The 16,305-nt window shown below is 56.0% G+C and overlaps 1 protein-coding gene and 1 pseudogene across 6 annotated transcripts; one reads left to right on the forward strand and one right to left on the reverse strand.

Moving 5' to 3' along the window:
* Positions 1-758: 758 nt before the first annotated feature.
* LOC135878368 (class I histocompatibility antigen, F10 alpha chain-like) lies at positions 759-6,853 on the reverse strand. Of its 6 annotated transcripts, none has more exons than XM_065404012.1 (6): positions 6,702-6,853; positions 4,656-4,916; positions 3,742-4,017; positions 2,389-2,667; positions 1,814-1,921; positions 759-1,468 (listed from the first exon to the last, which is right to left on the reverse strand). In XM_065404012.1, the coding sequence occupies exons 1-6, from the start codon at positions 6,760-6,762 to the stop codon at positions 1,440-1,442; spliced, it is 1,014 nt and encodes a 337-aa protein (XP_065260084.1). In that variant the 5' UTR covers positions 6,763-6,853; the 3' UTR covers positions 759-1,439. The 6 variants fall into 6 exon arrangements, with proteins under 6 accessions (XP_065260084.1, XP_065260082.1, XP_065260087.1 ...); XM_065404010.1 differs by having other exon boundaries at positions 2,383-2,667; XM_065404015.1 differs by having other exon boundaries at positions 2,378-2,667.
* A 7,015-nt stretch (positions 6,854-13,868) lies between these two features.
* The window catches only part of LOC135877808 (voltage-dependent L-type calcium channel subunit alpha-1S-like), an 87,768-nt pseudogene continuing 85,331 nt past the window's right edge, over positions 13,869-16,305 (forward strand).

A 16,305-nucleotide genomic window follows, 5' to 3' on the forward strand; every position in this document is an offset into this window, starting at 1 on the left:
AAGCCCCGGCCCCTTGACCCCTCCCCCCCCACTCCTGGCCCATTTCCTGGGCTTTGCGCCCTATTTGTCCCTGGTGTAAATCCAGCTGGTGATCTGGGGCAGCAGGGAGAGGAGAGACCCAGCTAGATGGGCCTGTTAGGCTGGGCCAGGTCATAGTGGGGGGGTAGAGGGATACCAAGCCAGACGGGTGTAAGGGTCTGACTAGGGTTGCCAACACTCCTGGATTTTCCTGGAGTCTCCAGGAATTAAAGATTAATCTTTCAGTAAAGATGAAACCTCCAGGAATATGTCCAACCAAAATTGGCAACCCTAGGTCTGATGTAAGGAGGCCAGGGACACTGGGTTAGACAAGCCAATGGGTCTGATCCAGCGTGGTGTGGATGGGCCCCAGGTCACACCAGGGTGGCTGGGGCAGGGCTGGAAATTGAGCCCAGGGCTCCAGAGTCTTAGTCCGGTGCCTTAATCACAATTCAACTTTCCTGTAGTGCTTTGCAGGAGGGGTGGGATGAAATTAACAAAGGGAACCCAAGGCTGGGGGGGTCTGTGAGCTGGGGATCCCTCCACAGGGGAAGGGCTGGGGATGGTGGGAGTCAGGGGAATCCTCTCTCCAAGGGAAGGGCTGTGAGCCCCCAGGACCAGCACTGACAACCCCCCCCTCCCCCCCAACACACCCCAGTCATTTAAAACCCCCCTCCCAGAATCCCCCCCAGGCGTGGGCACATGGTAGTTGTGACGTGGATACACACAGACACTTTGCACAGCATTCCAGCACTGCGGCTCTTTTACTTACCAAAGCCCAGAGAGGACAGAGCAGATAGAAACCACAGTCAATTGTGACCCCCATGGGGCAGGGCCCCTCTCTTTGGTCAGTGTTTGGGCTGCACCAGCACAACGCCGGTCTGGGCCAGGACGAGTTTTTAAATCACTTAAGAAATGCAGAGTCGTAGCAGAAGAGGAGAGCCCCAGTCGGCCATTCCCTCACCTGTGCCAGAGGGGGACAAGCCCGCATCCGTCAGCAGCTCCTGCTCCACGGACACGGGCTCAGAACTAGCTCTGACATTGTGAGCCTCAGTGGCTCAGCTCTGACCAGCTTTGGGATTTTTTATTTGACCCACTAAATCCGTGCAATAGCTCCAAGCTGAACTCGATCAGAGTACAGAGACGTGTCCTGACCATCACAAGCTGGGGGTCAGTCTGTCCCACGGAGAAGGGGTGCGATCCCACAACACCCCACTTGCCCCAGCCTTTGCCTGCTTGTCTGACTCTGGACGATGGCTGGGGACGGCCTTGCAGATTCTCACAGGCCGAGGAATTGTCAGACCCAGAGTAACCAGCGATCGGGGCCCATCTCCAATCACTGCTGGGCTCCCGTCTCCCCTCATGGGGACCACCCCCCGCACCCATAATGCACTGGGGCATCTGGGCCCTTTACCCAGGATTTATTCACTGGCTACCGGAGCAAAGGGGCCTGAAACACAAGCAGAGAATGAGGATCAGTGCAGGGAAGCAGGGTGACCCCTCCCCCCTGGTGACCCTGAACCCCCGGACATGGGGCTCCCCACAATCCCGACTGCATCGCGCTCAGGCCAGCCCCACCCCAGTGCCCCCCCCAAGCAGGGCACATGGCACCCAGCCAATGAGAGAGTCTACTCTGCCCCCAGTAGGGCCGGGCTACGGTGATCAGACCTGCTCCATGCCCCTGCCCCACCTGTCCTGGGGGGCGGTAGGAGGAGCCATTCCCCCTTGGGCTGGCTGGGCCACCCCACTCCCCAGACCCTCCCCACATCCTGGCTCTGTGGGGATCGGCTCTTACCTGCTGATTTTCTCTTCCACAGGATGACGCTGGCCCCTACGGCTCCAGCCAGAGCCAGGACGATGGCGGCCACAGCCCCAGGAGGCAGGGTGCCCTTCTTCCCAGGGGCTGTGGGATGAAAAAGGGCACAGGTCACCGGGGGGAGGAACCGCTGGGGCATCCTCCTGGGGCACCCACAGGCCTTTGCCTTGAACAGCTCCCCAAGGGCCTCTGCAGGGACCTGGCCTCTGGGGGAGGGGAAAGGCTGAGCCGGGCGGTGACGGGGATGGGGCATGGAGGGCGGGCGCTCTGCTGAGCACTGCCAGACACACACGCCACACAGCAACCAAGACCTTCCCTCCTAACGACATCAGCCTGTGGAACTCACTGTCACTGGATGCCACCATGGCCAGAAACTTAATGAGATTCTTTGAGGGATTAGCCATTTCTGTGGGTCACACGAATACCTAGAGCTAGAGTTCACACTGACAATGGGCAGGGATATTGACCTTCCTGCAGCAGGGCTGCATCCCATCTCTGTAATTCCCATGGGCTGTGTCCCCTGCCCCATGCCCTGCCATTCACCTCACCCTCACCCCAGACGAGCGTGGGCACCGGCAGGCTGCTGTGCTCCACCCGGCAGGCATAGCGGTGCCCGTCCTCCTGTTGTGGGGAGATCTCCAGGGACGACTGCCTGTAGTAGGTGCTGTCAGCATAGGGCAGGATCCCGCTGGAGTCCATCTCCGCCAGGATGTCTTCTCCGTCCCGCACCCAGGAGACGTGGATGGGACGCGGGTAAAAGCCCCTGGCATGGCAGGAGAGGGTGATGGAGCCGTCAGGGGCGTCTCTGCGGAAAGCTGAGACGATGGGGGGCACTGGAGGGAGACAGTGTGTGTGAGCCACATGCCAGGGGCTGGGACCATGTAAAAGACAAGAGATAAAGGCCCCGCAGCATGTCAAGTATTCAGGTGAGTGAGAGACCTGGTCTGCACTCGTTTATACTGATTTGTAACTGGAGCTAGTTAACCTGGTGTAAATACCCTCTGCAAACTCACTCAAACTGCTCACATCGGTGTAGCTGAACTGGAAGTTTCCAGCAGAGGCCTGGGCCCGGGTATCCTTCGCAGTACACTATCCCACACTGTAACACAGCCATGCCCAGGCAAGTTGTCACTGGGCCACCCAAACACGCGTGTGCGATTTATGGGGCTAAGAGCCCAATTTCCAAACTCCCCTCAGTGCCTAACCCCAGTGATTTCATGGGGAGTCAGGTGCCTCTGTTTGGAAATCTCAGCCGGCCCCATCTGCATCGTCAGGTGCTTAAATCCCTTTGTCCCACGGCCTTGAGTCCCTGTCCCCATCCATGTCTCTGCCCTCGACTGTGGAGGTGCCAGCACTGGGCACAAGAAGCTCAAAACAACTTTTTTTTTTGTATAATGACAACGTGTATCCCTCTCCCCCGCCCCGCCTCTTTCACACTCACAAAGGGCTGGGCCTTTTGCGGCTCAAATATGCCGAAACAATCAACTCACAGTCCAGAGCTGGGACATTTCAGCCTGAAAAGGGAAGTCTGAGGGAGCTGGAAGCCAACGGGAAAGGCCCTGCAGAATGGAGACGCCCAGGCAGCCAGAACCAGCTAATAACCTGTCTGTGCTAATAACAACCCATTTCTCTCATCTAGCGCTTGTCATCGGTCAATCTCAAACTCTTTACAAAGGAGAGTGGTGTCATTATCTCCATTATCCAGATGGGGAAATTGAGGCACAGAAAGGAGGACTGACTGGACCTAGGTCACCCAGCAGGACAGTGGCAGAGCCAGGTGTCCTGAGTCCCAGGCCAATTGCACTATCCACTAGGTCACAATGTCCTTTGTGAATGTGTCCAAGTCCCATTGCTGTCAATGTGCCCCAGAGCCCACTCCCTATGACAGATCCCTGCTGCTCACTCACCCTGCTGCTCCAGCACTCCCATTCCCTGCTGCAACAGGATCCGCAGGGTCCCCATGCACTCGTGCTGAAGGCACCACTGGACGTACTGAGTCCAGGTCTTGCCCGTCTCCCAGAGCTGCTTCTGGAGGAAGGCCGGCTGCACGGCCGCGACCCAAGTTCCCGTCTGGTTGTCAAAGCTGATGAAGTCCCCCCCGTCATAGGCGTATTGGAACCTTGGGTCCACAGGGGCCTGGTTGCTCAGGGCACAGCCTACATGAATCTGCTCAGTGTGAACCCCTGCAGGGGAGGGAGAGAGCTCGGACCGTGCACTGAAATCTGGGAAATGTCTCTGGGTGGGTGGGGTCAGAGGGGCGTTCAGCCGGACCAGTGGCATCGTCACATTACCATCTCTAACAGCATGGCACGCCTTGTGCCAAGCAAGTGAACCGTTCCAGAAGGAAGTTGATAAACTGGAGAGGGTTCAGAGAAGAGCCACAAGAAGGATGAAAGGGCTGGAAACCTGCTTGACAGTTACCGAGCTCCGGGAGTCTCTCCACTGATGGAACCAGCTGTTTCCACAAAATTGTAATTTTTGGTGAGAAAATTTCAGTTTTGCCAGAAAGCATTGATTTTCTGTTGGGGAAATTGAAAGGGAAGATCCCGGGGCTGCCCGGCTCCCTGCCTGGGATTCTCCCGAGATGGAATTTCTGAAAAATTTCCTTCTCGCGGACACCTCCCATTTCCGACTTCCCTTCCAATCGGGAATGAAAACACTCCCGGGAATAACACATTTTCTGTGGGAAGAAAGCTCCATTTTCCAGCCAGCTGTGGTTTGGGCAGCACCTAGCACAGAGAGGCCCCGATCCCCAGTGGGTGTGATTCTGAGCAGGCAGCTCTCTCGTGCCCATTAATAACAATAACTCTCAGACACTCACCGCCCGTCTGATTGTGCTGCTGCATCAACCTCCTCATACCCCCTTTAGAATCCTCATCATATGTCCAGAACTCCTGGGTCTTATTCTGGAAAAACTCAGCGCCCAAGGCCTGTGCAGCCCACTCCTTGGTGGTTCTAACTTCTCGTGTGTCACTGCTGTAGTACAGGATCTTAATGTCATCCAGCTGGGCGATCATGAAGTAGTGATGGGCCCAGTCTTCCTCAATGACTATTGTGACTAGCACGGCCAGGCTGTGGCGTCCTAAAGCAACAGGAGAGAGGCTGAGTTAACGAGCAACTTCCCTCCCTTGCTCAGGGGACACCAGGGTCACCCATTGGGACCAGCAGAGACCTCCCACCCCCAGCCACGTCCCCAAGCCCTCAGCCCCATCCTGGGCGAGGGACAAGCTGGGGTCTGTCAGTAACTCACACTGCGCGGAGCTGCGGGGAATCAGGAAGGACGATCTCTCAGCCCGCGCCTCTGAAAGCCGGTGGCTTGTTTACGGGGGTCAGACATTGATAGGGGGTCCATTGCCACTTTAAGAACTCCCCCCCCCAATGGGCAAATGCCCTGAAGATGGGAGGGGTGGATGGTCAAACTGCTTACAGCAGAACCTGGGGCGTTTGTGGTGTGTGTGCATATCTATGGTGTGTGGTGAGCATGTGCGGTCTGCATGTGTATGGGGGGGAGGGTATGCAGCAAGTGGGGTGTGTGCATGTGATATCTGCATGTAGGTACATGTGTGGTCTGTGTGTGTACATGTGTGTGCTGGGGTGTATGCATGTGGGGTGTGTAAGGCACTTTGTTTTCAGTTTTAACTGACTTTTTACTGAAAAATTCCCGTTTTTTACAGAAGCTGTTACTTGGTTTTTATTGATTTTCACCCCAATTTTGGCTCACTCAGGTACAAGGAAATACTGATTATAGTAAGAAAATCCAACCTGTGACAGAAGGTCCATGTGTTTGTGTTAATAATGAATTAGTCTAAGTGTCAATGCGAGGCTGTCTGTTAAAATAAGACACTGGAGAGGAACTTACGCGCGCGCACACACACACACACACACACACACACACACACACACACACACACACACACACAGACTGTTAAATGCAGTTCATGAAATAAACCACAACATTAGATTCCTTTGACTTTCAATAACACTTTTCCCTCTTTGTTGCTTTTTTTCAGTCCTCCCGTCCCCCAATATTAACCCTGATCTTGACCCAGGAAACTGGTCAGTTAATATCTGGTACTGGTTTTCACCCACTTTTTTAATTTTTGTAATTAACACTGATAAATTCCCAGGAAAATTTAAACAAAATAAAATTTGAAGACAAAGAACCTTGGGTGTGTGGGATGCATGTGTGCACACGCCCCTTCCCAGGAACTGAACAGGGCAGTTCTGCAGGAATGTGGGGTTCTCAGGGGGCCAATCAAGCAGCCCCCCCCTTTTGTGCCAGAGACAGGGGATAACAACAAGCCCCCCACCCTGCAGGGGAAGCAGCTGCCAGAGTCTGCCACAGGACACAGCCTGGGGCGGGGAGACGGTTGGCTGGGACAGGCTGTGGCAATATACGTTGCTTTTTTTAACTTGCACCTCCTCTCCCTGGTTTGACATCACCCCTAGGGGCTGCGGGGGCAGTTCTTGGGCTGGTGTGTTGGGGATTTCTGGCAGAGCCCCCAAAGAAAGACAGGAGGGCTATGGGGGCTCAGCCCTTGGAGGAGATGGAGCCGAGGGACTGGAGGGTCGTAGATTTCAAGGCCAGAAGGGACCATTCCTTATCTGTATGAGGGCAGCACCCAGAACCCCTGCCATGGCCCAGAACCCGGCTGCGCCGGGGCTGTACAAACCCAGAACAAAGAGACTGTCCTGGCCCCGAGGAGCTCACGTCCCATCTGAGCTCCTGCACAGCTGCCCCGTGGGTGTCACCCACCAGCCCCACGCCCAGCTGGAGTGGGGCCATTAGAAAGAGCTGCCCGGTCTGTTACAGTGAGACCCCCAGCCAGGGGGTCACCCTGCACCTCCCAGCCCCCCTCATACTCACCGCCAGCCACGGTTGGAGCCAGGAGCACCCCACAGAGCGCCAGGAGCAGCCCCCAGGACATGGCTCCTGGGCTGGGGGGAGGCTCAGCCCGGGGCACGGACCCCCAGCCACTGTCACTATCACTTTCCAAAGTGTCGCAGCTACCTGCTACCGTCCAATCAGGATGCAGGCAGAGGCCTTTCGTCATCGGTATCGGGGCAGAACTGGCTGTGCAAGGTTAAGGTGCAGACCCCATGACAGCAGAGTCCTGCCCCTTGCCCTGGGTGGGTGTGAAGAGCCAGGGGCAGCACTGCGCTGCTGGACTGGGCGGGGGCTGCGGGGCCTGGCTGCAGAGAGCAGGGGCTCTGGACCCATGTGTATAGTGGGGGTGCTGAGAGCCACTGAACCAAACTGTGAACCCTGTGTGTGATGGAAACCACTTCAAGCTGGGGAGTGGGGGGGGGCCGGCAGCCCCCAGCCCGCCTAGTTCCAGCACCTCTGGCCGAGAGGAGCCCAGGGAGCTAGGCTGGGGCAGGACGCCGGGGCGTGGGAACCAGGGCGGGCACCGAGCGCGGCTGGCGCAATGTTGGCACAAGAGAAGGGGAACCACATGTCCCTCAACTGAAACCGGGACACGTGGGGCTGGCCCGGGCTGCCTGGCGTCGCTCTGCTCGCCCCCTCCCCAAATCTCCCTCTGCGCCCCCAATTGAGCCAAGTAGCAGAGATGAGGCCAGGGAAGAGGGATGGGGCTGGGATCTAGGCAGCCAAGCTGGGGGCGAGTGGGTGAGCACTTTTGGGCTGGGAGCCAGGAGGTGAAGCTATCGGACTGATCCAGCTGGCGGGGCTGGGAGAACAGAGGGGCAGGAAGAAGGCTCCAGAGAGCAGCCCTGGGGGTCAGGGGAGGCTGGGATGGTGGCAGAAGCAGGCAACTAGAGGCTGGACTGGGGAAGGAAAGAGGCAGGTTGGGGCTGAGGGGCTAGAGAGGGCTGGCCCACTCAAGGTAGCATTTGCTCAAAGGTCAGGCCGGTTGCTTGGTAGGGGGTTAATTGTAACCGTGCTTTGTGAGCATGCTGGGGGTGTACGGAGTGGGGTTTGGGAGTGTTGGGGCGCTGGGGGGACATGTGCCCCATTACAGGTATACATGGCACCTGGACTCCACCCTCGCTTCACAATGCTCAGAAGGCAGGTTGCTTATGCGGTGCCCAGTGGAGCTTGCTCCCTGTCATGCCCCAGAGAACCTGGCTATAAAAGCCAGCAAATTTCCAGGCCTGGTGTGATTTAGGCTGCAGCTAGAGACAGGTTTATGATGCATGCTGGTGCTGCTGCCGCCAGGGCTGAGCTGATGCTCTCAAAGGGCTTCGCCGGAGTCATAAATGGAGAGAAGCCAGGAGGGAACCCTGCCCCCACAGGATCCCAAACGGCTGTATTGGTTTAACTTGGCTGCATTTCCTGCCAGCAAAAGGGGCCAGGCTGGCACCCCTCGGCACTTCAGCCACAGACGAGTTAAGACCCGAGCATGCAGCAGGTTAGGACCAGAATTAGGGACAGAGCTCCTGGCTCCCAGGCCCCTGCTCCAACCACTAGGTAATACTTCTCTAGGGAGTATCTGGGAGGGAACTACATAGAGTAAATCCCCAAATGGCAGAGGCACAGAGAACAGTCCCAGGCTCCTTCCATCCTTGCGGGACAAAAGGCAGCGCATGCAGTGGGCGAAGCAGGGGACTAGGAGTTCCTGGGTTCAGTTTCCATTTCTGCCGCTGACTTTGGGTGTGACTCCAGGCGGGTCGCTCGATCCCTGTGTCCCTCCTTTAACTCCTCTGGAGAAGGGGAGAAAAACCCGAGGGAAGGGGGGGTTTCGTTCTCTGTAACAACTCATGAGCGCTTTCCCTCTGCAGATCTCCACGCAGGGCAGCACCGTTATTTTCAGGGAGCAAATGAGGGAAACGAGATGGTGGGGAAGGGACTTGAGTTTTTCAAGGCCCGAGAGCCTGGGATGGAAGGGCTATGGGAGGCTGCTGATGGTGATTGACAGTGAAGTGTGGGGTGAAATATACAGACTGCCAGCATGTCCATCTCGGGCACGCGACTAAAATTAAGGCAGCAGAGGATCATCTTTAGCAGCCATTGGCCTCCTTGTCAGCTGATTACGGCAGGTCTAGGCAGCAGGCGGATGCTGAACGGCCAGGAGATTTTATCCACGGGGCGAAGGGGTTGGTTCGTCGTCGAAAGACATCGTCGCAGATATACATGGCTTCCTTTACCAAAGATATCTAAAGTGTTCATTTGGCCTGTGTAACAGGGCAGCTTGCCCCGTTAAGGGCTGCAGGCCTGTGGCCAGCTGGCCCTGTTCACTAATAAGACCTAGCTGAGGAGAGACAGGTGCTTAGTTCACTCTAAGGAGGGGCAGGGAGGTGGGGTCTGCAGAGAGATGCTGTAGCAAAGGACAGTTGCTTGCAGGAGCCGCTGGAGAGAGGCCCTAGGCGCTGTGGCTGGGTAGAAAGCCCCAGCTGGGGCAGTTTTGTTTTCCTGGGGTGAGTTTGTGGTTGTTGGGATAATAAATGGAGCCCAGAGGGAAGGGACTAAGGATGGGGGCATCAGACCTTGTCCTCAGCGTTGCTTATGCTTTACGCAGTTACCCCCGGGTGCAGGAGCGCGTGTGAAATTGCTGCAGGACAGGTCAGCACGCGGTAATTGAAAGCTGACTCCTATCAATCCCTCCCCCTCCCCACAGCCCTCATCAGGCAGGTGCCCTGGCAGGCAGAGACTCGGGTTGGGCCCAGGTGTATTCCAGGGAGGGGAGGAGTGCCTTGTTGGGGAGCCCGGCCCCGGGGAGCCCCACTCTGAGGATCAGGCGCCAGCTAATGTCCCCTGCAGTGTGAGTGTCCCAGGAGCAGCGCGGCCTCCCGGCCGTCGGGGCCCAGCCTGTCATCACTGTGGATGGTCTCCAGCCACGCAGTGACCTCAGGTGTGATGTGATCTTTAGCCCAATGGCTGGGCCTCTCCGGCTGTCACTGTCTGTAGCAGCTGACGTGTCTTAGGCCTTTGCCTCATCCCCTAGCCAGGCCACGCTGCTTCCCCCGGATTGAATCTTCGCCGCCTTGTTCTCAGCTTGGCCCCATGAAAGCAAACCCAGCACGCTCCGTGGGTGGGATGACAGAGGGACACGAGCTGTGTGTCCTGTGACACCCTTTCCCCCAGCCTCCCCCGCTATCTCCGATCCACCTCCACATACACGGCAGGCGCAGGATGGGCAGCCGCTGGGGAGCAAACCCCCAGCACCATCCCCCCAGGCTGTCGAGCAGAGGGGTGACTGGATCTGTTAAATGGCTGGAGAGCATTTGGATTGGTTTGCCTTGCAAAATTGCCCGGCGAGCATCATTTCCCAGCCCTCCCCGCTTCCCGGGGCTCTGGGTCCTGCTGCGGCAGAGGAACAAGTGGAGACGTTTGTGCAAGACCCTGCTTTTGTTTTGCTTTTCCTGTCTCTGTTACTAGGGAGCCGAGAGCAGTCCCGGGCCAAACAGGGGGCAGGTAGGTGCTAGACAAACCCCACACACCCAGCCCTGACCTCCAGCTCCCCTGCTATCCCAGCCAGCAGACCCCCAAACACAGCTCTGCCACTGCCCCTCAATCCTGACCTGCAGCCCCCAGACTTGGCAACGCCTTGGGGCCAAAAAGCAGCAGAGTTTGAATTTGCGCAAACTTGGACAAATGTGCATGAAATACTCCCTGGCGTGGGGGTGGGGACACTTCCAGCCTCTCCCTAAATGCAAATGAATGAATTCTGTGCCCAGCCGTGACGCTTCACACGGGTACCCGGGGTTGGGCGGCACCTTGCTACAACCTGCCGTTTGCATGTGGGAGCCTTGTCTCTGCCCACCGGGGGTCAGCTCCTCACCTCCACTGGCACCCCAGGCCCTACCCTCTAGGCCTCTGCAGGTCCTGCTGTCACTGAAGGGTTAGCAATTGGCACACGCCAAGAGGACACTGGGAGGTTGGAGTGTGCTGATCGCTCACTGAGTGGTCCCAGGTTCGCTGCACCCAAAGCAGCTGTACACCACACCCCCCACAGCTCCCCAGTCCCACCTCCGATCGCTGCCCTGTTTTGCACACACTGGGTGTGTCCAGAGGGACACACGCAGCAGTTTATTTGATGCAGATCGTGTAGCACGTACAGGACACTCCCTGTTATCCGAATAGCAGGCGGGACACGGATTTTATTTGGATAATCTAGCAGGCAGGAGCCACTCAGCAGCCTGGTGACCTCTCTTGCAGCTAGGGCTTGTCTTTCTCCTCCTCCTCTCAGTCCTGGCTGGGGGTCTCTGCGCTGCTCCGATCTCTCCCTCCCCTGACAGCAGGGCAACAGAGGAGCTCTATTGTCTGAACTGCTGTGTTAGCCAGCCTGTCTTGTCGCCCAGCATGGGAGACGTGCTGTGGGGGGCGTGTATTGGAAACCAACGGTTACATACAACGTAAAATCAGAGCGCGCATTCTAGAACCTAGACTCGATACTTTCATGTCGTACAGAGCAATGCTCACCCCAAAATCCTTCCAACCTTTTACAGCCTGTGATCCTTGTTTCATGAGACAAGTCATGCTGGCAGCTTGCCTCCTAAGTAAAGAAGCCCCCAGTGTCTCTTTTGCAGCCCAGGCTATCTCAAAACAGTCCTTTGATCTTTATTCGTAACCCAGACCCCCTGGTGCTAATTGCTCCTCCTGGTAGGTTTCAGAGTAGTTGCCGTGTTAGCCTGTATCAGCAAAAACAACGAGGAGTCCTTGGGGCACCTTAGAGACTAACACATTTATTTGGGCATAAGCTTTCGTGGGCTAGAACCCACTTCATCGGATGCATGGAGTGGAAAATAGAGGAGCAGGTATAAATACATGAAAGGATGGGGGTTGCTTTGCCAAGTGTGAGGTCAGTCTAACAAGATAAATCAATTAACAGCAGGATACCAAGGGAGGGAAAATAACTTTTGAAGTGGTAAGAGAGTGGCCCATTACAGACAGTTGACAAGAAGGTGTGAGTAACAGTAGGGAGAAATTAGTATTGGGGAAATTAAGTTTAGGTTTTGTAATGACCCAACCACTCCCAGTCTTTATTCAGGCCTAATCTGATGGTGTCCAGTTTGCAAATTAATTCCAGTTCTGCAGCTTCACGTTGGAGTCTGTTTTTGAAGTTTTTTTGTTGAAGAATTGCCACTTTTAGGTCTGTTATTGAGTGACTAGAGAGATTGAAGTGTTCTATTGGTTTTTGAATGTTATGAATTCCTGATGTCAGAGTTGTGTCCATTTATTCTTTTGCATAGAGACTGTCCAGTTTGGCCAATGTACATGGCAGAGGGGCATTGCTGGCACATGATGGCATAGCTCACATTGGTAGATGTGCAGGTGAACGAGCCCCGGATGGTGTGGCTGATGTGGTTAGATCCCTATGATGGTGTCCCGCGAATAGATATGTGGACAGAGTTGGCACCGGGGTTTGCAGCAGGGTTTGGTTCCTGGGTTAGTGTTTTTGTTGTGTGGTGTGTGGTTGCTGGTGAGTATTTGGTTCAGGTTGGGGGGGCTGTCTATAGGCGAGGACTGGTAGATTTTGCAGTCTCTTGTCAATTTTGTAATCTAGATTAGTTGCATACTGAGCCACAAGCTAGACTCCTGTTGTGAAGGGACTGTACACAATACAGACAAGGACCAGACGGGGAGATAAGTGTCTGTAACCCCTTCCCGAAAGGAACCTGTCTGAGATATGTCCCCTCCTGATTACCTGCCATGGCTCCCAAGGCTTTAAGAACATAATTTTAAGTATAGAGACATAATTCCTTAAATACTATCCATGCATACATTTCAAAATGATTGTGATGACCAGCGGGCTACTGGCTGTTGCTGGAGACTGTCTTCTGGAGTCCTAACGTGCATAGAACTGACCCAGGAGAGCCCTGTAAAACCCCCTGCACCTGCTATGCCAGTTGGCATCAAGAGGTCACTGGGTCACAGCAGCCCCACAGCACTTACTAATGTGCTCCCACATTTCCCCACATCAGCTCTGTGCCTCCCCATCAGTCTTGTGCTCCTCTAGCTGCCCAATCTTCCCCAGCTCCCCCTCACTTCTGAGCCCCTCCCCCAGCCCCACATTTGCCCCTCTGCTCCTTATGCAGAGGTTCTTCACCCCCCCCTCAAGCTTCCCCTGCCCCAAGCGCCGCCCCCGCAGCTCCCATTGGCCGGGAACCACAGCCAATGGGAGCTGCAGGGGCGGTGCCTGCAGACAGGGCAGCATGCAGAGCCACTTGGTTGTGCCTCCGCATAGGAGTCGGAGGGGGGCATGCCACCGCTTCTGGGAGCTGCTTGAGGTAAGTGCCGCCTGGAGCCTGCACCCCTGACCCACTCCCCGGCCCCAACCCCCTGCTCCAGCCCTGATCCTCCTCCTGCCCTCAAAACCCCTCAGTGCCAGCACGGAGCAGCCTCCTAAACCCCAAACCCGTCATTCCCAGCCCCACCCCAGAGTCCTCACCCCCCCTACTCCCCAACCCCCTGCTCCAGCCCAGAGCCCCCTCCCACACCCTGAACCTCTCATTTCTGGCCCCATCCTGGAACTTGCACCCCCAGCTGGAGCCCTCACCCCCTCCCACACCCCAGCCCCCTGCCCCAGCCTGGTGAAAATGAGCGAGTGAGTGAGGGTGGGGAGAGCAAGCAACAGAGGGAGGGGGGATGGAGTGAGCAGGGGCGGGGCCTTGGAGGGGGTGGGGCAGGAGGTGGGGCAAGGTTGTTCGGTTTTGTGCGAGTAGAAAGTTGGCAACCCTAGGGTGGGAGGGAGATGGGGAGAAGCGGAGGCAGGAACCCATCCCCGTTCACAGGAGAGGATAGGGGGAGCCTTCCCCAAGGGGTGGGGCAGTAGGGAAGGCAGCCAATCGGAGGCTGATTTCCCTTTAGACTGATGGGCTGTGCCCCAGATCTGTAAGAGGCTCTGAAACTGTGGGAGTGTTGGCAGGTCTGATGGCAACCGCACCCCGTGTTATTGCAGCCCTGGGTGTCCCTCCCAGCTCTGCCAGTGCCCCCAGCCCCCCTGGCTAGTCCATCCCTGGGCCTCTCCTGTGTAAATATGGCCGGTACCATGGCATTGTACCAGCTGACGAGGTGGTTAGCGTTAATTGGTGCATATGCAGGGACTGTGCCTCAGCTCTGTGCTTCTCCTTAATGCCCACCCACAGACCCTTCGAGATCATTATCCTGATGACCATCTTTGCCAACTGTGTGGCGTTGGCCGTCTACCTGCCCATGCCGAACGATGATACCAACGCTTCCAACTCCAGCCTGGTAAGAGACAGCCTCGTCCTCGTGTTGTACAAACCCGCCCGGCGCCGCCTCGCTCACGGCAAAGCCCCCGAGGCAAACCTTTTTCTTTCACTTGTGTTCCAAACTAACCTTTTAAAAATAGCCGGGGCATCAAGTCGAGGCAGCATGAAGGGGCTGAGCCCCTCGCCCACGAATGTTAGCGCCTGCCTGGCACTGAAATTTCACCCTCCAAGCCACCAGCACGTGAGCTGCATGATCTCCAGTTATGTAGTCGTGAAATTTGCACCTGAGTCTCTGAGTCCATAAGCAGGAAGGGAAGCTGGGACCCACAACACCAAGATACAGGCCTCTGCTCCCTGTTGCGTTGGGATGGGAGTGGCTGGCCCCACAAGTAAGAAGCTGTTTAGGGGGCTGAAATAATTAGGGGGCTGGGGCACATGACTTACGAGGAGAGGCTGAGGGAACTGGGCTTATTTAGTCTGCAGAAGAGAAGAGTGAGGGGGGATTTGATAGCAGCCTTCAACTACCTGAAGAGGGGTTCCAAAGAGGATGGAGCTCGGCTGTTCTTGGTGGTGGCAAATGACAAAACAAGGAACAATGGTCTCACATTGCAGTGGGGGAGGTCTAGGTTGGATATTAGGAAACACTGTTTCACTAGGAGGGTGGTGAAGCACTGGAACGGGTTACCTAGGGAGGTGGTGGAATCTCCATCCTTGGAGATTTTTAAGGCCAGGCTTGACAAAGCCCTGGCTGGGATGATTTAGTTGGGGTTGGTCCTGCTTTGAGCAGCGGGTTGGACTAGATGACCTCCTGAGGTCTCTTCCAACCCAAATCTTCTATGATTCTATGTTAATAAAACATTTCTGTTGACTGTTAACAGCACTAAACCACTCCGTTATCCCCTTTGACCCGAGCAGCTACTCAAATTCTGGGGCCCTGCGGGTTGTCCAGCTGAGAACAGAAATTGACGATGGAATCTGAGATTATCTTCAATCGATGCAGTCTTGTGTGTTTGTCCCTTCCTTGTAAAGTCCTGCGTCCCTGAACACAGGAGGCACCAAAGTGGCCTCACTCATAGCACCCATTCAGCCAGCGCCCCACAAGCCCTCTCTAGGCTTTTTCCAGGGGGTTGGGGTGCAGGGGGTGGTGAGGGCTCTGGGGTGGGGCTGGGAATGAGGGGTTTGGGGTTTGCCGGCTCTTTGCTCAGCATCCCTCTCTTTCTTGTCTCTCATTCTTCTCCTCTCTGTCTCTTCCCCCCCACCCCGACAAACAGCCCCCAGTACAACCCTCTGCCCCCGTGGTGCTAATTTATGGGAGGGGGGGGCTACCCCTTAGGTGGGGGCTTGTGAGTAATTCATTTTAAATGAAGGCTGGTGGTGAAGCTTGTAACCAGTCTGTGTGGGCCAGAGGCTCATGTCAAGTTCCTGGTCACGACTCCTATTCTAGCAACCATCTTGTAAGGCTTTCATCTGAACCATTTCCCATATTCGCTTTAGCTCTAGAGCCTTTTCTAGGGGAAAACACTGCTTGACGGTCTTTTAGATCAGTGGTTCCGCAACTTTTTCCATCCTGCCCCCCCTTACCCATAGTGGAACCTGTCCACATCCCGCCCCTGAGAACTGGAGCTGAGGCCGGGGCCGGAGCTGGGGCTGCAGCCGGGAGCAGAGCCATGGCTGGGGTCGGGAGCGGGGCCATGGCTGGGGCCCGACCTTCAGCTGGGGCTGGGATTGGAGCCAAAGTGGAGCTGGGGGCAGAGCGGGGCGGGGTGGCATTCCCCCCCCCTGCGCTCTGCCCCCCCCAAATGTTCCTCTGTGCCCCCCTCAGTTTGGCCACTTAAGAACTGCATAGTTGTCCCTCTGTTTCACACCGTGAGCGCTTAGAATTTCATAGTGACGGCGGGCTCCTAATTCAGATCATCTTGCTTCAGAAAGCCCAGGCCCCTACTTTCAGAGCAAAATGAAAATCTCCATTAGCTGTAAGCAGAGTAGGGGCTTGGGCACACAGTTGAGCAGTTGTGATTGCATCCAGTAGAGGGCAGTGGTCTCTCTCTCTCACACACACACACACACACACACACTTGCTGCACCTGCTGTGTGGATACAAAAGAGCGAAATCCCCGGAGATCTCAATCCAGCCGCTAGAGTCCCATGAACCTTGAAACAAGAAAAGGAATCCACACGCTCCTCTGCCTGCTCAGACCTCCCCGGAGATGATAGAGTGTCAGAGCCAGGGGCATGTGCAGGGGCTGCTATTGTTGCTTTTAAAGTGAATAAATAACTGGTAGCTGACAGTCCTGCAGCCTACCTCGGGGATCTGAGCGGGCAGCTAAGTTATGGCT

This window comes from Emys orbicularis, chromosome 4, assembly GCF_028017835.1.
Source record: "Emys orbicularis isolate rEmyOrb1 chromosome 4, rEmyOrb1.hap1, whole genome shotgun sequence".
Lineage (NCBI taxonomy): Eukaryota > Metazoa > Chordata > Testudines > Emydidae > Emys > Emys orbicularis.

Coding starts and splice junctions, on each gene's coding strand:
- LOC135878368 (XM_065404009.1), bottom strand. CDS start 6,762: ATGTCCTGGGGGCTGCTCCTGGCGCTCTGTGGGGTGCTCCTGGCTCCA. Junction 2,706..3,741: donor GGGAGTGCTGGAGCAGCAGG/GTGAGTGAGCAG, acceptor ACATGGTCCCAG/CCCCTGGCATGTGGCTCACA. Junction 1,469..1,813: donor GTGGAAGAGAAAATCAGCAG/GTAAGAGCCGAT, acceptor CTTGTGTTTCAG/GCCCCTTTGCTCCGGTAGCC.